Below are 23,424 nucleotides of genomic sequence, written 5' to 3' on the forward strand. Positions count from 1 at the left end.
CAGGCACCCTCATGACTTGTACAGTGTGATCAACAGGCTTAAATTGCCAGAGCAATCCCCATCACCTGAGCTCTTTGCAGGAACATGGCATGCTGTTTTTGGCACCCAGCAGCTGCATTTTTAGGGAGCTTATTAGCATAGCTGTGCTTTCTGAGGGTAATGGCAGAGTGTTCTGAAAGAGTTTCGAATGGTCTGGTCTGTACTTTTTCTTAAAACCTCCATTTGAAACAAGCCTTTGGATTTTTTCTCTTATTAAAAGCAAAACATAACAAAAAAAAACCTATCAGTAAGACAGCAGGGTCATCTGGCCTAGGAACATATCTTCATGCACCTGAAGGTGGAATGAACCTCCAACTTGTACCCAGCACTGTGGCAATGCTGATTTGGTCTGAAACACCTACCTGGATGTGAAGGAAGGGTCTGGGTTTATTGCACTGATTTCCCTGTCTGGATGACCATTGTATATGATGTGAGCCCAGGGTGACTCCCTGGGGATGTGTGAACATGGAAGCCTCTGCTCAGCTGCCATCTCCCCAGGGCCAGAAATGGGAGATTTGGCTTTCCCCTTCTCCTTTCTGCTGTTTTGTCTCCCCAGCTGTCTGTGTTGATCCTTTAATGCTGTCAGCTCCTGGATTTTTTTCGTTGTGTCTCCTGCTTTTGCCTCTTGGCACTGATCTGCCATCATTCCTGAGAGCTTCTCTGACTTGTTTTTCAGCTCATTAAATATTTCCGTCTTTTCCGTATATCAGAGCCAGATGATGCTGAGCTATGTCCTCCTGTTCCTGCTGCATGTCTGCTTATTGCAACAAAAAAAAAAAAAAAAACCAAAAGCAGCCATTTGGCCTTAAAAGAAATATTTAAACCTCCTACCTTTCTTCACTAATGCTTACCCTGTATTGTTCTTACCTGTTTCAGAGCTATCAGTGCTGCTCACTCCTTTAAAACAGAGATGCCCCAGCACAGCTTTGATGTTTTAAGAGGGAAAAATCTTTATATAGTTCACATCCCCTCATCTCAGAATTGTTTTCTGTTATGTTAATGTGGCATATCTGTATAATGTCAGAAGCTCGCTGGTGCACAGCAGCTATTTGCATAATATTTTCTTTAGGAGCTATGAGATGTGTAATGTTTACCAGTCTTGAAAGTTATGTAAACAGATGCAGACAGCCAAAGGTAGAAGAGAATATGAATAAAATACTGGAAATTTGGAAGAACTGGAGAGTTGGAAGGCATCTAAGCACATAAAGACAGGAGAACATTAACTCCCTTCTTCCTCATATTTTGTCAAAAATGAGAGTTACAAAGGATGTAACAAAACAAAAAGTCTCATTTCTTATGCTGTGGTCCCAATTTCTAATTCATATACATTCTTCTTGTTCCATACCTTGCTGGCAGTATTGACCTTAGTTTTGTTGGCTTGTCTGGATTAAGAAGATAAGTCTTTGAAGAGTCCTACCTGTACAACAGAGGATAGGTAGCAACTAAATGTGGGGCTCAAGTTTGAATGCATCTCTGTGCTTCAAAATTTTTTTGCCCTTCTTCAAGTAGCAAAGTGTTTTGGTGTTGGTGAGACTCCTAGCAGAGGAAGGTGTGATTCCCAAGAAACATTTTTTGTTGGGACTTGTCACTTCATTACTTTTTTTCCCAGCATTTGAATTTGAAATTACTCAAAAGAAATACTATACTTTTTAAAACCCAGCATGGCAAGTCTGCTTTAGGAATGCCACAATCAGTGATTTCTTGCGTTATTGTGGACGTTTTGCTTTGAAAAGGCAAAAGCTTCTTTACATCAAAAAGATTAGGGTCACAGGGTTTTACAATTTCCGTTTAAGCATTTGCACTGCAAGGTCCCAACAGGGAAAACATAATACTTCAGGATGCCAAACAAAAAATACATCTTTTAAAGTCTCAATAGTATAAGATAGTAAAACAGATCCACAAAGAGTTTTGATAAATTCCCAGGCTCTTGCTTCTAGCAAAATTCAGACTATGGTGGCTGTATAAAGGCAGGAGGCTCAGTTCCTTTGTGCACATATCCAGTTCCTGCTGCTTTTCACTTCTCCCTCGGAGGTGTCTGTGTTCCCAGAGGCAGAAGGACAAATGACTCCCTCTGACTCTGACATCCAGCAGGCTTTGGAAGGCAGCTGCTGAAAGAAGTGGTGACTGCTCTCCTTCCTCTCCTGCAGATGTAGCTTATCTCCTCCCTGACTCGCTGCCCTTTCTGAGCTGCCTCTGGAACTCCCTCTCCAGCAGCACGATGTGGTAGAGCTGCGATGCTGTCAGGGAGAAAAGTGCAAAGCTTGGCCTCATTTTCCTTCTAAACAGGGAGGTGATGGCCCTCTGCCTCTCATGCATTTTTCTGTGCTTTGTTTTGTTTTCTGTGCCTGGAGACAAAAAAAATGTGAATTTACTCTACTTTAGGAGTCATCCTTTCTCATGAGAATATGACCTTCAAAAAACTCAAGACACATTTGCAAACACAAGGGCTCTATGTGGAGAGCAAAACAAGGTCTTGGGGGTCTTCAAGTTACTTTTTGACCATATTCAAATGTTTGGTCTTAACACATGTGCTTGTTTGGGTTTTTATTTTCAGCTCCTGAAGTGCTGGCCCAGAAGCCCTACAGCAAAGCCGTGGATTGCTGGTCCATCGGGGTCATCGCCTACATCCTGTGAGTACCTCTCCAGTTTCCAATGCTGGCAGCTTTGAGACCTGCAGCTTGCTCTCCCATCATGGAGTTACCATCTTAGCCTGGGGCAAAATAACTAATTCCTGGCACTTGGACACCTCCAGGGTACATTTAGGTACTCTATACATAAAGGCTGAAATCTGAGCAAAAGTGGTAGGAAATGGACCAGTACCCTTCAGCTGCCAAAATCTTTGCTCCCACCAGAGCTACACTGTGTGCAGTAGTGTGGGCTTCTCCAGGTTGTAACATTATTGAAGTTCTTGTTGTTCCCTGCTCAAATTGGCTTTGAGAAGAAACAAATCTGGCTGTGCCCAGCTGAGCTGCCACAGATGTCTTTACTTGACAACATTACCACTGCTTAATTTTTTTTTTTTACTTTTCCCTTTTACACAACTGTCACAGTTATACAAGACTGAAGGAAAAAGCAGCTCCAGTGAAGCACAGCATTAAAGCATTTTGTTCCTCTTTTCCTTATGCAGACATTTCATGGCTTGTCAACATGAATAACTTTTTGATGGTGCTGTAAAACTATTTTTGCCAGATCATACCTCATTGCTGTGCTATCCACTTTGTGCAATGTTCATTCTTTACATTTGCATTAAATTTGCGTAACTTATACACTACCCAAAACAGGAAGGTTTTATATTAAATAGTATAGGAAGGCAGCATTGTTTAGTGTGTGTTTATTTATTTAAACCAAAATCCTGCCTGAAAAAATAAGTTTTATAGCTGACTTTTTTGAAAACTTGTTGAGTACAAAACTTACATGGGAATAGATTTCTCTTGGAGCAGCCATCAGTAGCAGGATGCAAAAAGCTTTTGCTACACAAAGCAAGAATCAACAGTCCTGATTCTGACTTTGTTTCAAAGCCCAGCAGGACCTACTACAGCAGTGAGGAGGAGCACAGGCATGCCAAAATACCTTGGAGGCTGCTTCACAAACCATTCCTTAGTGCTCTTTTAAATGAGGATGGTGCTGACTCAAAGTTACCTTTTTTCCCAAACAAATCTGATATGGAAGTCCTAGGGGTTGGGCTTTCTGACATTGTCAGTCCTTGCCAGCCATTGCAGGACACAGTTGGAATCTTTTCTGATGCTCTTTCAGCACTTTGCTGAGTACCAGCTTCAGAGAGTGGGAAAAGGAGGATGCAGGCAGGAGATAGCACCAGTCTGCCTCACATCCAGGCTCAGCCACTGCCTGGCTTCACTTTATTGCCAAATATTTACTATGAAAAAATGTGTCCATCTGGCAGCCCATGGGTGGGCTGTGAACTGTTGCATCTGGCTGCCTGGAGATAGCTGCTTTCCTCCAGGCTGTCAGTCCCATGTGTCAATGGCTCATGCACCAAAGGTCTTTTGTGCTGGCAGACCTGTGGTCTTATTTCACTTGATGCTTTCACTGAGGAATAGGAGTGGGGCAGTGCTAAGCAATGTGTCCTCCACACCCAGTTTATCAACACTTCTTCAACAGGTGGAAGATTTTAATCACCTCCATAATCTTTTCCCCTTCCTAAGCAAGGCTGCTCTTTCTGCAAGGTTCAGCTCTTGTTTCCTGCTCTGCTTTCCAAATCAGCATATCCTCAGCTTGTCGAGCCCGGCATGCACACTCCTCAAATTTAAAGTCCCTATTCGCTGTACAGGGAATTCCCAACCCAGAAGGCTTAAATCATCTCAGTAAGAATTAGCCTCTATGAATTCCTGTTTGCAGGACAAGGAAACCTTTTCAGGGTTTCTATGCTTCAGGTAATAAGGTCTTGATTTGTATTTTGTACAGCCCAAATAAGCAGCAATAAAGCATTGCTGTAGAAGGAGCCTGTTAATGTCTTTGCCAGACTGTTACAGCTTGGGTGGGATTGGGTCTGAGACCAAACCAGTTATTTCAATGTGTAAGCCACATCCTTCAGCTCCTGTAGCAGTCAGCAGGATTCCAGGGCTCCCTTTTGTTAGCCCCCCACAGCCCGTGGCATCAGGGGCTCTGTGCACTCCAGCTTCTCCAGAGGCACTGGGCACCTCAGCCCAGCCTGAGTGTATGCAAGCAGCCATTTCACCAGGGTGGGCTGTTCAGTTGCCTAAACTTGCACATCTAGTGCCATGCTGGGGGGTCCAGGGCAGCCACATGGATTTGGAAAATACAATACATTGAAGAGACCTTCCTTCTGGAGAGGCAGATGGATCTAAGTTGGAGACCATGGACTATGTGAAATAGCACCAGATGCTCATGCTGAGGTGCCTGGATCACACCCTGCTCCCTGCTCAAAGCACTGCTTTCACAGTGTGAATTCATCTGCTTTGTGGTATATTTATGTCACTCTCCAGCCTCCCTTGACTCCATCTCTGCTAAGTGCAATGTGATCTCAGAAACCCACGTGTCCTTGTCTTGGGCTGGATCTCATCCTTGCTTCCAGGAAGAGCCAGAAGTTGCAGATGTGGTCTCTTAAGAAAGAGAGAGGAGGAGGGTCCTTCCCTAAGCTGGAGGGAATTAGCCCTGGTGGGGTGTCTGATACCACCAGTGATGGGCACGGGTTTGACACGTGGGTTTGTGGTCTCAGCAGTGCCACACCACCAGAGGTAGCAGTGCCAGCGGGGGCTCCCAGTGGGACGTGGCACTGAGCTGCCACAAGGACCAGCAGCACAAGGACCTGGTGAAATGCTGGGAGTTAAAGCTGCCCTAAGCAGGAGTTACTAGCTCCAATATGTAGCTGTACCCATTTGGATATGCCATTTCCAGCTCCACAATCAGCACAGCTGGAGCTACCTGCACATGCCTAAACCAGTTGGAGATGCCTTTTTGCCTAAGGCAATCCAAGCACAATGTCCTGCCTCACCTCCTCAACTCTCCTGCAGATCTTCACTGCCACTCTGGGCAGACTGTCATCATTTAAGAAGATGGAAACTCAAAGGAAACCAACACAGAAGCCAGGCATAAATTAAAGATGCTTTGAGCTAATATTACTGCAAGTGGTTTGAGTGCCTCCAGACCCAAGCTCAGTCTCACTTGAGAGCCCTTAGTTTATGACACTGGAAGAACAAACTGTTTCTGTGGCACCAATGCTGTAGAGAAATATTTGTTTCCATGATATGCAAGGATGTCTTGGGAAAGAATACCTTTGTTTCAGTGCCAGTCTCTAATGCTTCTCATTAATGACAGCCAGATTGCAGAGGCCGCACCAGAGGAGTTTTTATCAAAACCTGTTTTGCATGAGAAGTCGTTATTCGCAAAAACTAATTTTAGAGCCTGAAATTTCCTGTTATTCCAGTTGTAGTATTTCTCAATTTGAAACAGCCTCACTGTTGAGCTTGGCCTCCCACTTATCACAAGGTAGTTTTGATAATGTGTCCAGCTTAAAAATATAAAGCATAAGAAGAGCAAGAGATTTCACTGGATTCCCAGCAATTGGTTTTGGGACCTTTCTGGGTCAGATAAGGGATTATAAAAGATTGGGGAACTAAATACTGATCACATGCATACCTTATATAGAGAAGATTAGGTTAATTTATGCAAAAAATAGGAAATCATGTTTTGAAGCTGGAAAAGAACTTGGGGACAGAGAATGCTCTGCGTCAGGCTCTGGTTATTCATAGTCTTCTGCAATAGGTCAAACACATTTTGCCTTGAATTTTCTTCTGTTTCTATTCACTGTTTGGACAGAGAGTTACTGGTTTGTTGTTGTCTATAAACAATTACCTATCTGGAGATAAATCTTGGATCATACTTTCACACTTTGCTGCTGAGCTGCTTTTGATTTTCGAGTACATGTGCATGAATCATCAGTGATGTTTGTAGAGAAGGATTAACCAGGGACAGTGCAAAGTATATTCTGCCAAAAGAAGTTTCCACCATCACCCTAGGAGCCATCCATTGGGAAAAAGTGGTCAGTCATCTTGCCTGCTTGGCATCACACACAAGCCTAAGCAAAAAAGTGAGGAATAACTTACTTGTTTGGCACGGGAAGGAGAAACAGTGGTGGCAGAGGACACAGGCGAGCGTTTTGGATTGCTCAGGAAAACTCAGCTAACATTGGGAAAACAACCCCAAATAATCATTCCTCATTGCTTGCTTCCTAATTTGTCTGTGATTCCCTATGCCCATATTCCTTGTCCACAGCTTTGTGGGGGCACCAGTGGCAGACAATATGAAGGACTGTTCCCAAAATATACAGAAGAAATACACGTGTTTATCCCTATAAATAGCACTTGGATGACTTCCCACATCATACATCTCAGGTCTTTGAGCACTTACTGAATTCTTTGTTCTAATCTAACTGTAAAATTGTTTGTAAAACTAACCCTGGGGCCTCTTTTGTCACAAATTGGACACTGACCATGTGAATGAGTTATTTGGCCTTTAGTATCACCCCCAATATGTAATGGGAGCTTGCAGGGGTTTGCTTTTTCTGCCTGGTGAGGACAAGATGTTCCTGCTATTCCTCTTGTGCTCTCAGGATCACTTTTAGAAATTACTTCTGGCAGTATCTTTCTCTTGTGCATCCACCTGTGTTTTTCTTATCTGCATCCCATTATTTTTAAGGCAAGACTGGGAATAGGAGTTTAGGGGGAAATCTGTTGCTTATGTGATAAGGTTGCTAAATAATTCTGAAAACCTTTTATTTGGTGAAACTGCAAGAAAATGATGACAACTAATAGATGCCTGAAACTCCCCCAGGACAGTGCAGGATTTTTTCACATCGAAGACAGAGGGGTTATTTTTGCATTTCTGCATATCTAAAGAAAAGCAGCAGAACATCTGATAGTGAGGTCATTTTTTTCACACAGAAATGTCCCAGCAGATGGAAATGAAGTTGGTGGGATTTTGATTCTGTAAGAATTAACCAAAAAACTCATTATGGACTTTGGAAAGTGGCCCAGTTGCTGGAAGTCCAGCAAGATTTCCTCCAGCCATAAATTGCAAGATAGGCTGATGTGCTGGGGCTTTCCCATCCTTTCTGCAAAGAACAATCATGTTAAACCTTAAGGAACATTAAAACTTCCATGTCTTCCTAAGCTCTGTTTTTAAGGGAAAGAACAGCAAGGCTGTACATAAAATACAGGGACCTTTATTTTGGCTCTCAAAAACCCATCCGTGTGCCAGGGTGCCCCGATGTTCGCTCCCCACATGCCACCTCTTCTGACCTACAGGGCTTGCTCCCTTCTCACGTGCTTTCTGGTGTAGGTCCTCATTGATTTGCCTCCCAGAGGAATGTTCTTCAATCCCTCTGTGCAGGAGGTTCATCCTATCCCTGGCCAAGCCAGGATCAGCCCTTGCCCTGCGCTCATTCGGCTCTCAGGCAAGGGAATGATTTGGGGCATCTCATGACCTGTAGTAGCAACTAACGCTTCTCAACCTCTTCCTAACAAGGGAAAAGCTGTGCCAAAAGAGGCTGTTTTCTGCCCTGTGCCCAGCTCCTGGCAGTTCTGGTGCCCTCCTGCATGACCCTGTTTCTCCTTGTGCATCCGCAGTGGCTGCAGTGACCCCCTGGACACTGAAGCTGATTCCCCAGATGTGCAGATACTCAAGCCATGCAGAGGAGATGGATTGAAAGTCTTTGGAGGGGCTCTTGTTGGGACTCATGTCTCTGTGCTCCCCCCTTGCAGGGTTGTTGCCCTCCAGCTCTGTTCTGCTCAGCAGTTTGCTCCTACCTTTTGCTGCCACAAGTGTGTATAAATCACAGCAGTCCTAACTTGAGCTCTTGTACCTTTGCCAAGGTAATTAGTACAGTGCACATTTGAAGAGAGTTATTTCTCTCTCCAGAGCAGCCTGCCAGTGCCTCAGCATGCACTGTGCTGTCTGCTCGCCTTAAAATGCTTTATTGGAGCACTTTGGGCTTGTCTAAGGAAAGTGCTGAGGAAGGCAAAAAATTAATGAAGGGCTGTCAGGCTTCTTACATGCAGCCCCCTGAGTCTCACAGGGAAGAGGGGACAGAGGAATGCCTTCAAGTGTTTTTTGTTTGTTTGGTTGGTTTTTGGGGGTTTTTTCTCTTTTGTTTTTTTACTCCAGCCTGTGCATCTCTACACCAGTGCTCATCCTACCAGTTGCAGTGCTGGTGCTGTCAGCTCCATCATTTCCCCTCAGTAAAGCACCCAAAATTTTGAAGGTTGTGACAAAAGAGGAGGAAGGTGAAAATCAGTTTGTGCACATCCCAACCCAAGACTGAGGGATGTGAGCACTGATAATTAAAGCAAAACAAGTAATTTATAAGCACTTCACAAATACCTGTGGAGCTGGACTCTGATTGCGGATCCAGTTTCTTCATTAAGCTATCAGATGTTTTTCCTCTGTTGTCGGTGCACATAGCAGCTTTTTGGCATTTTTAAGCATTTTTAAGGACCCTTCTCATACACCACCTGCACCCCAGGGTTTCAAACAGGAGCACCCAGCCCCACGCACAGGGACATGCCCATTAAGGAGCTGCACAGTCCTGATCTGGACATACACACTTGTCTGGCATGAGGTTATCTTACTGGTCTTGATAATGGCAGTCACCCAGTGGGACACAAATGAGGACTGGCTCATCTGCTCTCTGAAATAAAGAGAGAGATTTCAGGTTCAGCTGAACCACAGAGGGTCCATTATCATGCTGCAAATTTCAGTAGAGTTCTCCCAGGTCAGTGTGGATGTGACGCAGATCAACATCTCACTCAGTATTTAAATTATTTATCAAGCACACTGGTTCTTCAGAGCTAACAAAACATTGCTCCTTTCACCCTCAAGTGTTGAGTTGGTTCAAATAACCTCCAGGGCAGCCGACTGGCTTTGGTTATAAATAACTCAAGTATTTAATTTCTTGCAGTTTCCCCCCCTTGCTCTGTTTTTGCTTCTAAGCTAGATCTACAGTCTGTTTGTAAGAGCTGGCTCTCTGCAATTAAATGCTTTATTGAGGTTGATTGACTCAGAGTTATAAAAAACTGTAGGAAAAATATCATTTCAATACCAGCAAAGTATGTGAAAGAATGATTTACACCATAGACCAACAATAAGAGGAAAAAAAAATGTATCATCTCTACAGAGAGGCAGGAAGGTCTGTTTAACTGGGAACAGGATGGGTTTGCTAAAACCTAGGGCCAGCCTCAGAGGTAAATCTGGCACTTTGCAATATTGGTGTTAAAGCTGGAAGAAGGGTTGTCTCTGCTGGCATGTCTGTGCAGAATGGGACAGAATGCTGCCTGCAGCACCAGCTGGGTGTGAGGGATCTCCGACACACGAGTTTTATCACTGCACTTCTTAATGCAGTGCTAGATGTGCTTTTCCCACATCCAGCCCTGCCTCAGCATCATGGTTGTCCTGCTCTGCAGCGCTGGGAGGGTGCACCCTGAATGTGTTAGCTCAAACTAGGCAAATAATGCCTTCGGTGTCCTGCTTGTCCTGGGGCTAGGTTTTCTGAGAAGTCTGATTATAAACACTGAAAACCAGGACAGGACTGTTGTTAGCCTCAGGCAAGGCAGGCAAATGGATGTGGTCAGCAAAATCACTTGCAGGAGAGAGAAAGGGAGAGGCTCTCCCTGTGTCTGCTGCAGGTCCATGTGCAGCCCTTGCAAGCTCTGCTACAGAGGTGGATGGGCTCCTGGGCATCCTCCTCACTGTGCCTGGGGACACAGAGCCCAGAACATCCTGCAGATGCATTATACCCTCTGCCTGAAAGCTCTGCAGGGCTCCTTGTCCTGCTTTGCACCAGGTCTTCTGGACGTGCTGAGGGATTAGAGGGATGGATGCTCTGTGGTGTAGGGTTTAGCTCATGAGATCTCCTCTTAGCACTTGTACAGGAGATCATGGCAAGGGTCATGTCTGTGTAATAAAACTGTTCCTCTGGTTAAGCACTCAAAAGCATGCAGAGAAAGGCCAGGATATCTGCATGAGTCAGAATGGGAACAACAGCACCAGGTTTCCAGATAGAATTCCACTTTGTCCAGGACAGTGTCAATCTTCAGAAGTGGGTTTACATGTCCCTAAAGAAACTTCTCTCATGGTAGCACTTGCCTGCTTGAAAACTTACTGGGGCAAGCCTTAAGTGTGAGTTTCTTCTTCTCCCTCCCTCCTCCTTACCTTATGGACAGAGAAGTCACCTCTCTCTTTTCCTGCTCTCCCTTAGGCTCTGTGGTTATCCCCCTTTCTATGATGAAAATGACTCCAAACTCTTTGAGCAGATCCTTAAGGCAGAATATGAGTTTGACTCTCCATACTGGGATGACATCTCCGAGTCTGGTAAGTAGCTACTGCTCTTTAAATTGCAACAACCACACATGCACGTGTGCCTATTGCATGCATCCCCCCTGGGGCATGAAAATGCAGCCTCCATCATGTGCAGAGATCCTTTTAACTGAATACCAGTGGGAATGTGCATTTCATTTGGCTCAAATAGTCATGGGAGTTTGTTTCTGCAGGAGATAAATTAGGTACTATTCTGTCCAGCCACACACAAAGCACTAAAACATAGCTCAAACAGTAGATTAAAGACAGCAGAAGACTGTCCCAAGAAGAAAAAGCGGCTTAATTTCTTCATTGTATCCAAATGAAAAGCAGATTGTTAATGTGTCATTAATAATCAGCAGCAAACAAGTTTGGCACTCTTGCTGACACTTCCCTGCAGCTCCAAAGCAAGGCCTCAGTCTGTGCAGCAAAAAAACCCGAAGAAATTAATGGCTTTCAAATGAGGCAGGTGAAGAAACTGGAAGGACTGTCCATGTGGGTGGATGTTCCCCACCCAGTGCAGGAGACATTTAACCCATAGTACCCACCTGGCCCAGTCAGCCTGGCAGAGGGGCAGGTACACCAAATGTGTTACAGGCAGATGTTCCTAAGGGCTTCTGGCTCCAGTGTGGGTCTGTGTCTAGGGGTGACAGCAGGGAACATTCAGCCTTGCACCTGCATGTGTCCCTGACACACTGTGTAGTCTCCAAGAGGTCACCCAAGCTCAGTGTCCTTGCTCTGTCCAACCCAGGAAAACATCTGCTATTTCATGCAGAAGGAGAAATTAATTCTATGAATATTCCATCTTGTAAAAATATCCCTAGAAATGCAGTTTACTGATTTATTAGTGCTACTGATTGAGGCAAGGGAGATAAAAATTGAGTGTTTCTATTACAATGATGATTATATATTCTCTTATCTCCATGAAGAGCAACATTTTATGCTGCTTACATCTGCAGTCCAGATATCATTGTGATGGATTGCTCAAAAATATATGTGATGAGAAGTTTCTTTAAACTAATAAGGATTTTCAGAGAAAATATGAAGGTCTGTTGGCAGACCCTTCTGCCTTGTGGGGGAAAGTCCATCACCTAAATCAGCACAAAGATTTTCCTGCCATATTTGGCTTTGCTGTGGCTCCTTCAGCTCCACTGTCCTGAAACTGCTGGATGCATGCCACGCTGCAATCTCCATTCCTTCCATTATAGTGTCGATTAAAAACACACTGCCTCCTGCTCCGGGGAGTCCATTTTCCTTGCTGAATTCCTCTTAAATAGGCAACATGTCCTTACAGCTGTCTGTGTGTGAGACTGCTTGGAATGAGCAATGTGAAGCTCCTCTTACGGTGGCATCTGACCTCCCCTCTCTCCACTCAGCCGACCAGACCAGCACATCCCGTGGATGTGGCCAGATTCAGACCACTAAGATGATGCAGCACATGCTGACCAGGGACCCAGGAGCTGGCAGGGTTGTACTCTGCTGATTCTGAATTATCCATCCCACTCCTAAATATACCTGCAGGAGTATGTGCCTTCAGCTTTTATCTGGTACACTAAATAGCTTGGATTTGGTCCTAAATCACTTTGGTTCTATCTATCCTAATAAATGGCAAATGGCCCAGGGCCATTTTCTTGTGCTGTGGCCAGATGGCACTTGGTAGGCTGATCAGTGCTGTTGGCTCATCATGTGGCAGTAGAAGTGGGCATCAACTCTATTGCTTTCAATAATTCCCTCTTTTTTTTTTTTTCAGCTAAAGACTTCATTCGGAATTTGATGGAGAAGGACCCTAATAAAAGATACACCTGTGAGCAGGCAGCACGGCACCCTTGGTAAGCAGCACTCACTGCTCTGAGAAACCCTCAGGACACAGAGCACCTTTTTACATTACTGTGTGGAAGTGGTTTTTCTGTCATATATTGTCATATATACTGACCTCTACTACATAACTCTCTGCTTTTATTCTTACAACCCTTGCCTTTGTCCTCCAGATTTTCCTGGAAAACTGTAATGGACTTCAGTCTCGTGCACCAACCTGTGTAAAGATTAGTAAAATGCTGAATTTTGTATGCTGACTGTAGTGCAGAAGTGGGATGTACAAAATTATTAAAGTGCTTTAAGTTAAATGATGCCTTTGCATATGAGTGACTTCACCAACATTATCCAAGGTTTGTGTAGCTGGAACAAGGGTGACTCATGCACTTTTGCCCAGCCCTGAGTGACTGAGAGCATCATCCCACACTACCAGCTGTACCCACATGTGGGCTCTAACATGAATTTAACTCTTTTAGGGCAGAGGACATTATATAAGCAAGGTGAGGTATTATTATTTTGTTATAATTGCTGCAACAGAAAAGAATTAATGGCATTACATTTTCACCCCAGGTGCGCATTAGACTCTGTTTTTATACTATCACAATTGCCCCAAATGCCACTTCCTTTCTCATTGTTTGTGCGACAAAAAGGAAATTTAAGAAATGAAATCCCTCTTTGTGAGATGAAAAAGAATCCCAAACTGGTTCTTAATGATACTGACCTGAGCCTCAGGAAATTAAACAAGTCAGTATTAGGAATACAGAATAAACAACGGGAGTGCAACTCCCAGCAGGGAGTGAGGTGACCATTTGTACAACTCAGACACAGATTCTCCAAAGCCTTACATCCAATATAAACAAAACGTAAGCATCCAGCTCCTGGCCCTGCTACGTCTTTGTTGGTGGCTGGAGTGTAACAAAGAAACGTGGCACTTGTAACACACAGAGCTTCTGGGCCCTCTGAAAGGAACAAAGTGATAAAAAGTGTTTTCATTCCCTTCTTTGTGTGGTTTTTGTTTTGTTTTTTTTCTTTTGCATGTCATGGCCAAGGGCCAGTGGAAACTCACAGACTGCTACATAATTCATACTATTTTCCACAGAATCCAATCTTCCATTTAAAAACAACCCCCCAAAAAGGTTTTTCCCCATTTCTGTGTCAGGGGGTCTTCTTCCACCAGGCTGACTTTGCCATCAAAGTCAGCCTGGCAGAAAGTGGTTCAAAGTGGTTCATTTTCAAGACTTCAAGTTCTGACCCAGCTCCCAGCACAGCTCAGGGTCAGCATTTGAAATGTCAGACATGCAAATGGCACTGCAGAAGGGAGGCTGAAAATATTCACCATGTTTCCACTTCACATCCTGAATCCACCTCCCTTTGACACAGAGACAGCATGTGCCAGGGGATTACAGGACAGTTGTGCTGAAAGCCAAGCATGGAGGTTTCCAAAGCTATGGCTTCAGATCTGCCTCTGCCCTCTCCAGTGTGCTCCTGAGCAACATTCCATGTCTCATTCCCCCTTGCTCTGAAAAGCTTCCTGTAACGTGGATGTTGCAGTTATGGACCTCTCTGGAGAGCTGTGCAGTGATTTTTTTTGGAAGGTTTGGATCCTGTAGTGATAAATGCCTTTTTGGATAATCATGGCTGCTCACCCAGATGTTATTTTGGAGTTAGTGATAGGACCTCCTTTTGCCAAAGCGTTGCTCAAGGAGCATTTTCCACCCAGATTCCTTATGTCAGGAAATGGTGAGGGTTTTACTGTTTGTTTTCTCATTCTAGCCATTTCATCTGTGGAAGTGACACCCTTTCTTTCTCCTGGAAGGGAGGGAAGGCTTTTTCAGTGGAGGAAGAAGAGGGTTCTGTGCTTTGTCTCAGTGGTCAGCTGTGTCCTCTCAGCTTTGGGCATATTTAAGTTTCCAACAGCTCCAGGCCTGGGTTCCTCTCTCTCATGGTTGCATTCAGTGTTGCAGCAGCTGGAGACAGGGGTGCCCATGTGCAGCCAGCAGAGAGAGGCTACCACAGCTTTTGTATCATCCCACACCCCCTTTTCAGATGAGCATGGATTTTTGATCACGAATCCCCCTCAGCTACATCACCTTCCATAGTGCCAAGGGAGCATTTCTCTGTGTGTTTTCAGAAGGACAGAGGTGCATGAGACTGTTGGCCTAGTGGGAAGAGATGATCAGAGCAGGCTGAAGTGGTCCCATAAATTATATGCTTTTGCAGAGTGCTTGCAATGCAAGCAGCCCTTGATGGCATCTCATAAAAAGTGGTTTTTTTCTTGTCTGCACAAGCAACATGACTGGAGAAGCACCTTTGAACCCTAGAGTTCTCAATGAAGAGAAATCCTGATTCCTCTGAGGCTAATGGGAGTTTTGCCAGATTTCAGTGAGAGCTGGGGTTTGTCTCCTTGTTTCACCAGCAGAACCCAGGCCTCCCTGGGTCACTGTTGCTGTGCAAATGGTAAATAATTAATATATATATGGTGAGGTGGTGCCATGTAGTAACATTTTCCAGCCTTCCCTTTTTCTTCCTCCTGTGAAATCTTCCTCTGCAGCATCAGATCATTGGGATCTTCACAAATTAGGAAGAAATCAATCGAATCATGAATAATTTACATATATTTTATAATCTGATTGTGCTGGAAGTTGTTAACTCTGCATGATATGGCTACCAGGCCATGAGTTTTTGTTGTTTCAATATGTAGTATTTGTGAAGAACAAACTGATTCTAAAACACATACCTTTTATTTTAATCACCATGTTTTCATTAAAACCTTCCAAACAGAGCTTGTAGGAACTGGATCTTGCAAGATATTCCATTTGTGCCTTTAAGGTTAATAATATCTCTGAATTTTGGGAAATTGCTCCAGAATAGACAGCTATTTGCATGACTAAATGTTTGCACAGGATCAGACCCTAAAAAAAGTAAATACTTCTTCCCAATGGCCCACTTTTCTGCAGTGTATCTGCTCGCCACATGCCTGCATTTACGTGATGTCTTGCTATTTATAATCAAATGGCCTTGGTAGGGGGATGGTATGTTCAACTTGGAGTTGGCAGAAAAGGAGGCTAATAATTGCAGTGAAGTATGTTAGTAGAAACAGTGCAATGTGTGAGACTTGGTATAATGACTCCACCCCTGTGTGTCCATTTATACAGATTTCTCCAGTTTAATATACAGGTGACTTATGCTTTCCACTGGCAAAGTTATTTATTTTTTAATGTATTTTTCAGTGAGGTTTGCACTGTTTATGGTGTGTTGCAAAAGTGCAATGTTCTGCTTAGTTTTTCCCACTGTGACTTTTCAGAAAGGACATGGAAAATGAAAGTAACAAAAGAATGGGGTGATTTTGCTGCAGCTTGGTACATTTTAATGTTTCCCTGGCTCATATTAAAGACAGCAATTAAGTTTATTAAATATATTGCCATGTCAGAGCTCACATCCTGTTTAGGGCAGTGATTAGGGGGGAGCAGCAGAAACTTGAGGACCTGTTTTTTCCAGTAGATTCATAGAAACATAGAATATCCCAAGGTGGAAGGGACCCACAAGGATTATCAAAGTGTGCTCCCCATCAGGTCAAACTAGGTCCTGCAGAGCCTAATTCAGCCTCCAGTCTCAGATCAGAGTCAAAGAAAACAGCTCAGAGGGTGAGGACAAAGTCCAACAGTCAGGAAGCTAATACAGAAGTTAGAAGGGCTGCCATGAATTTATTCACTCCGTCATGCATTAACCAAGTGAACTTAAATGGGATTTAAGGCTGAGTGTGCTGAAGGCACTTATAGCATCAAAGGCAATTTGGGACATCTAAATTAAAGGATGATGGATTAATTGCCTCCATATAGAGACTGTAAATACAGAGACTGTAGAAGAGAAAAGGAGCTTGTGGCACCAGTTAGACCCAGGTGTCTGCAGGTAGGAGTGTGGTCCTGGCCTTTCCCCATTGCTTGTGCAAAGGGAGAGAGGATCTTTGGGATGTGCCAACGTCCATCCACACCTACGCTGAGGAATCACAAAGCTCTGGCAAGGACTGAGCCTCTGCAAATTGTGACCATGACTCCAAGTGTTTATTATGTGCCAGAGAGCACAAGCCAGATAATAATTTCCACACAGGGAAAGGACATGATTTACAAAGAGCTCAGTTCTCAGACAATATTGTTTGAAGTGTGAAAAGGCCTTCCTGAAGGGAACTGCTGATGTTTACAACATTAAATCAAACTCTTATTGAGTTCATCCCCACACTCTATTTATTTTGGAACATCACTGATACCGTGTGTGTGTATATGTATATACATGCATGGATATGTGTGTGTGTGTGTGTGTGTGTACATATAGAAGAGTTATGATCCCTCAGCATTATCCATTACAGCTAACTCCATGTTTCCTGTCATCATACTCAGGAGTATTTCCAAGCACATTTTGGCCAGCACAGCATTTGAGTTGGCTGCCTTCAGAAGGAAGGTTCAGAAAATAATGGTAGATGAAAGGCTCTGCCTGCAGTTGTGGGCAGGGATGATGAGAGAGACATTTGCTTGCAGCATGTTAATGAAGAACTGTCCAAAAGGAAATTTGCTGGTTTTGTCTTTGTTGGAGGTTCCTCTCAAAGCTTAGAAGTGGTATAGCCAGATAAATTGGTGTGATAAGTCTGAAGTCAGCTAGAGAGCTAAAATAAATTAGATACTATGAAATTATATTTGATCATTAGATTAGATTCCTCTCATGTGCAGGATTAGATTTGTTATGGTTATTCATGAGAAATACCCTTAGCTTCAGTGGATGTGCTTGGGATGGGGAGCCATCATTCTTGGTCTCTTGGTGTCCAATTCTGTGCATTGAGATGTTACATATTTAGAACTGGATGTAAAACCAGCTTCAACATGAAGTTCCCCAAAGCATTGCTAGGGTGCAGCTGCTTTCAGGTGCTGCAAGATGGGAATCCTGAGAGAAAATCCAGGTTCCACTTAGACTAATCAGTCCTTGCTTGGTTCTGGGTGATGCTCAGCAGGATAACAGACGATGCACTATTCTGATTTGTTTAATTGTATTTTTTTTAATATGTGTGTGGTAGGTAGAAGCAATGTTTTTTACTGGGCCAAGTAGGACAGTTGGTAAAAAAAAATTCAGTGCTGACGTAGTTAACTTCAAAGTTAACTGCAAAGGCAGAAACTATTGTTCAGGACTAGATAAGCATCAGTCTGATTAGCTCAAGTTGATTGCAGTTTCTCAGTGAAAATGGAGCTGATTTCTAGTGGCAAAGATTATGTTGTGCTTGTCAGGGAGGGAGAAAGAAAGAAAAAAGAAAGATACTAAGGTATTTTTGTCCTAAAAGGAAAAATGAGATGGTTTATAGCCTGTGGATTTGGAGAGTTAGGGAAATGTGGGTGGGAAATTATAAATGCACTAAAACCAGTCTCTGGTAATTTCACTTTTTCTCTTCTCAGCAAGGGAACTAAAGTTTATGATTAAATACATTTGGTATAAATGTGAGGATGCTCATGATAACCACCACAGAGTAGATCTGTGTGCCCAAAGCATATCTCATTTTTCATATCTAGTTGAGAGTACAAAGGATGTGAGTTCTCCCTGCTCACCTCCACTTTTTCCACGTCCTGAAACCCCCCACCTCCAGCACAGCACCAACAGTGAAGGGATGATAACATTGCTCGTTTTCCTAGAAGTAAAACTATACTATAAACACTATAACACCAGGAGTATTTCATAAAAGTTACAGAATCTTCCAAGTGCAGAATGCAGTCTGAAAGCTCAGTGCTCGTGTTACAGCATCACAGGATTAACAGGGTGGTTCTTCAAAGGCGGCTTGGAGAACAATCCCGCTCCAGACTTTGGCAGCTGGGGCTGCGTTCTGAGCCACACCATTCAGCATACCAGCACGTGTTGGAACAGCTCCTGCTACACTAAATTAGCCCCAGCAGTGCTGTTATTTTGCCCTGATTAGAAAATATCATCTGCAAGGTGCTTATGTTGCTGAAGAGCCCTAAGATGTAGGATGGTTCCACTGCTGTAGCATCTGAGAGCTTCACAGGATGTCTGTCCTTCCCTTGTGAAGTAAACAAATACTGTTCTGCCTATCTGGAAAACACCCAAATACCAAGACTTTTTTCCTGGAATTGCAAGAATTGCACAGCAAGCATAGAGTTAGAGGTGGTAGCAGGGAGTTGTGAACTATTGGAACCAGCAGTTTCTTATTGAAACCACCAGCATTTCAGAAAATGATCCCTAAACTAAAAATAATAATATTAAAAAATATAGCCTCTATTGAAGCTACACACCAAATCAAAAGCTTCATATGACAAAAATTTATTTTCAAATCCTTGTGGAAACTGGCAAGAACAATTTTCTGGAACAGCTGGCAAGGACATCATGCCCCAAGAACTTTTCCTATCTATGTTCCCAAATAAGATTTGACAGGTGGGGAACAGGATCTCTTCTTACAGAGTTTGTTAACCAACTTGTTTATAAAGCAAAATGCGTCATTAGCTTTGGTGGAAAAATGTCCTATGAGAGTGTAAGTGAATTTTCTGTCTTTGTCTCTTTGATCAGTTACTGAAGGGATGGTTTGGCTTGTAATTTCTTCTGAGATCTGCAGTGTGACAGCCAGTGCTCCCAGCTGGTGTGTGTTGAGGGCACCTGCCTTCACCAAGGAGGTGTTCTTGGACAGAGCGGGGTGCTCATGACATTTTGGAGTGACTCTGACGAGCAGTTTGCATTCCCATCAGGAAACTCTGCTAGGGCTTGTCCAGGAGTGTGGACTGCTTGGGGTCCATCAGGGCCTGTGCTGAGCCTGGCAAAATTCACTGTGCAGGACAGAGGCTGGAGCAGTGAACATGATGCTTAACCCAGTTAGTGCCTCACAAAGATTTTGGTCACCTGGTCCCAGTGGGAAATCCAGGAAATCCAACACGCCTTACTGTCAGTGGGAAAGGTGATTAGAAGGAATCATCAAAGAAATATCTGAAGATCATCCAGTTCTCAGCCAAACACCTCCCCTTCTCTGTCAAAAGCACAGGGACCCAGGAGAGGAAGTCAGGTGCCATCTGGGAGCTGTGCTTTGCCCAGTTCTGTCTGCCTGAGGCAGAGGCTACATGGCAGTGTCAGTGAGACAGGGCCCTTCCCAGCTGGGTGAGAGTTACCCTGAGATGAACCCTGCTCCTTCCTGCCCAAAATCCTACTGGCTCCAGCACTCTTGAATAACCCAATAGAGATGAGCTCAGTTGCAACAGGATGAGATTGGTGGGTCTCCACTCTTGGGACATGAGGGTTTAGTCCTTCCTTCCAAGGGTAAGTCACTCCTCTCATCTCTCTGATGAAGATCCTGGGAGATTGTTGTCAGCTGGAAGGCAGGCAGCAATTTGGAGAAGGCTGGTCTCAGCACTTCTTACATGTGCCAAGGACATGAAGGCAGAAAAAGCAGCATGTCCTCAGAAGAACAGGGTTACAGTTTGGAATGATCTGGATGAAGCAAAAGGGGTGTCTCCAATGCATGGGACACATAAATGGAAGCAGCAGGCTGGGGTATGTAAGCAGAGTTTTGCCTTTTAAAAGCACAAAGCAATGCTGCCATTCTGCTGCCTTAGTTGGAAAACAGAGAAAGTTTGGGTGCTGCCCTCGAAGGAAGATGTGGACTAGCTGGAGAAAATCCAGAGGAGCTCACTAGATCAGAGGATTAGAAAACATGAGTTATGAAGAAACAGTGAAAGAATCAGTTTGTTTAGTCTAGAGAAAAGAAGACTGAGAGAAGTCATGATAACAGTCTTCAAATATGTGAAAGGATGCTTCAAAGACAAAGGGAATATTTTCCATGTCTTCTAGGAGATAGTGAGGCACTGGAATCAGTTGCCTGAGGAGTCTCCATCTTTCAGAGATCTTTAGGGACTCGTTTGTCAAATATTTGTCAAAATTGTTTTGACAGAGCTGGGGTGGGCAGAAGGATTAGATGATTGCTGAGTCCCCCAGACCTTCTGATTATACTGTTGGAGCTCCCCAGACTGGAGACTCTGGTCCTGGTAGATTATTACATTTCCTATAATTTTTTATTGTTAATGCACACTGTTTTTCTAAACTGTGGCTAAAAAAATTGATTTCTGAAAGTATCACATCCAACATACAAGATAATCTTTGGCTCCTTGCATCACCTACATTAGATAGCACTCATTTCTCCAGCACATGGCCCAATGTCAGTTCACTGCAGTGCCTGCTCTTCCAACAGATCTCATGCCTTGAGGAGTTAAATGAATCAATAAAATCCCCTTGGTATAATGGAGTTTAGTGAAGACTTGAGTGTGTCTTTATCTGTTAAAGAAACTATGCAAGATCAATCAATTATTTTAGGTTAAGTGTTGCTCAGCTTAAGCTCTTTGTGCAGCCTGTGCTGCTTCTATGAGTGTCCATGTCTCTGCTTTACTGTAAATCTACATGAATCATGATAAATGGCTATGTACGTTGCAGGGTAACAGGAGAATCTCCAGTGCAGACAGAAATCAGACAGGTTGGAGTGGCTCTGGAAGCTTCTGCATAGCTGAGGCTAAAAGTAGTCTCAGCCTGTTGATGTTAAGTCTTTGGATATAGAGGAAAAAAAAAGGTAGAATGTTTTCATCTGGGGCTGTAGTGGTGATAGAAAGCAGCCATGCACCAACAAAATCAGCCCATACCTCTGTGTAGCTGCCAGACCTACAGGCCTTATCTACACTGGCTTTTATTGCCCCAGATTTTCCACCACAGCTGCCAGCAGAGACAGCCGTGGGAAGTTTGAGCCCATCTGTGAATGAAATCATTGTCACTGCAGGTGCAGTCACACCTGGGAGCAGCCTCTCTGCTGAGAGGAAAAAGTAAGAGTATTTAAGAGAGGGAAAAGATTTCTTAAAATGTGCCTGCTCTGTCTATTTCAGGATCGCTGGAGATACAGCACTCAACAAAAACATCCACGAGTCGGTCAGCGCTCAGATCCGGAAGAACTTTGCAAAAAGCAAATGGAGAGTAAGTGACCTGTCCTGAGGGGTGACACCAACACACAGCTCTGCCATAAGGCCAGCCCTGCCACAGGGTGGTGCTTTTGTGGCCCAAAATTGTGGTCAAAATGGTCGGTCCAGGCTTAGGTTACATGACCTTGCAGGGCCTGTTATCCAGGGTGGTGTTTGCCAAGCACCAAATGTAAGGAGTGTGAGAAACGAGGCCGGGGCTGCTCATAGCTAAAGCACCCGTGGTTTTTGGTGGAGTGGGGTCAGCACCACACAGGAACTTGAAGAAATGTTGGGAGAGGGATGGATTTGTCAAATATAACTTCCTTGTAGGCTGCTGCATCCCAGCTGAGCATTAGGAGAGCAAAGGTTTGATAATGCATTTTCTAGTTCAGAATTTGGGAAAAATTTGAAAGATAACAGGCTTATTCCCTTCTGACACTCTGAGCAGCCAGGAGAGGAGCACAAATAACCCTTCCATCTCCAGTTTTTTTTTTATGCTCAATTTCTCTCTGTCTGTTTTTCTCCAGCAAGCGTTCAATGCCACGGCAGTCGTGCGGCACATGAGGCGGCTACACCTCGGCAGCAGCCTGGACAGTGCCAGTGCCAGCGTGTCCAGCACCCTCAGCCTCGCCACGCCACTCCCCGACGCAGCCACACGGAAAGATTGTGAGTAGCCAACATCCCAGGAAAGCTCCCACCACGGCAGCCGAGCAAATCCACGGGATCCCCGTCTTCCCTTGGGCCCCAGGCTGCAGTCCTCGCTGCATAGGTTTGGCTTTGTGCAAGCAGGCATTTAAAATTAGGATTTGAAACTGGACGTCATTTTTGGCTGGCCGGGAAAATAGTGTTTCAATTGGAAAAGCCTATGTGCTAAAAAAAAAAGAGATGTTTTAGCTTGGTGATTTTTGAGAGAAAACCACAGTTTCTTGTGGAGAAAAAGGGCTTTTGCTTGGGAAAAAGATCCAGACCTCCACAGTAACAAAGTTTTGCATTTGGTTGAAATTTGAAAAAGTTCACTCAATGTTTTTTTTATGTTTGAGTTTACAGTATTATGATAGGGAATTTTTCTGTAAAAATTGCCTTTCCATTTCCATGGAGAAGACTGATCCTGCCAGTCAGACCCAGCTTCTCTCTTCCTGGACCAAGTTAAGCTCCCGCACAAAGAGGTTGATTTCTCTGAGCAGGATTCAGACTCTGTACACCATCATGGGACTTGGCCCTCTGCCATGTTTGTTTTGTGCTATAATTGATATTTGCAAGCTGCACACTGGACTCAGATGTTTGGGATATATATTTTTTTCTCAATGCCAGGGAAGGAGATGTGGCAGCAAAGGGATTATTTGGAAGACAGACATGCATCCTTTGTAGTGAAGCCTATTTATTCTCTGGCTTCTGAGCATTTCTTTTATTCTGTCCTGTCCATCTGAAGATATTTTATATCATGCAGTGGAGGGATGTGGACTTTACAGTTGAGGGGGTTACTTTTAAAATGCAGCACTATAAAGGAATGCTTTGCTGTGGACATGAAGTAGTGATTTCTAGACTGTACCTCGCATTATTCTGGAGCTGAAAGCACCTTTTAGGATGGATTTTGGATAATGCTGCTCTCTGCTTCTGCCACCCCTGCTTGCCTGCCCCTGCTCCTTGACAAGGACATGCCACCAGCCACAGTCCCCATGGCTCTGTGTGGAAGCTGTTTCCTCTTGCTGCCATGGGCACGGTTTCCCCCACAAACTGCGGCGTGGCTTCTGCCTTCTGGGTACACTGTGAG

General features: G+C 44.1%; 1 protein-coding gene across 1 annotated transcript in view; it reads left to right on the top strand.

The window, feature by feature from the left end:
• Positions 1-23,424, top strand: part of LOC131572913 (calcium/calmodulin-dependent protein kinase type 1D) — a 210,314-nt gene that overhangs the window by 176,920 nt on the left and 9,970 nt on the right. Inside the window, exons 6-10 of the mRNA XM_058826346.1 lie at positions 2,594-2,669; positions 10,772-10,884; positions 12,620-12,698; positions 21,582-21,669; positions 22,181-22,319. Of these exons, the coding sequence (XP_058682329.1) occupies positions 2,594-2,669; positions 10,772-10,884; positions 12,620-12,698; positions 21,582-21,669; positions 22,181-22,319 (495 nt within the window). The remainder of the gene's footprint in view (positions 1-2,593; positions 2,670-10,771; positions 10,885-12,619; positions 12,699-21,581; positions 21,670-22,180; positions 22,320-23,424) is intronic.

Source organism: Poecile atricapillus, chromosome Z (assembly GCF_030490865.1).
Source record: "Poecile atricapillus isolate bPoeAtr1 chromosome Z, bPoeAtr1.hap1, whole genome shotgun sequence".
Taxonomy (NCBI): Eukaryota; Metazoa; Chordata; class Aves; order Passeriformes; family Paridae; genus Poecile; species Poecile atricapillus.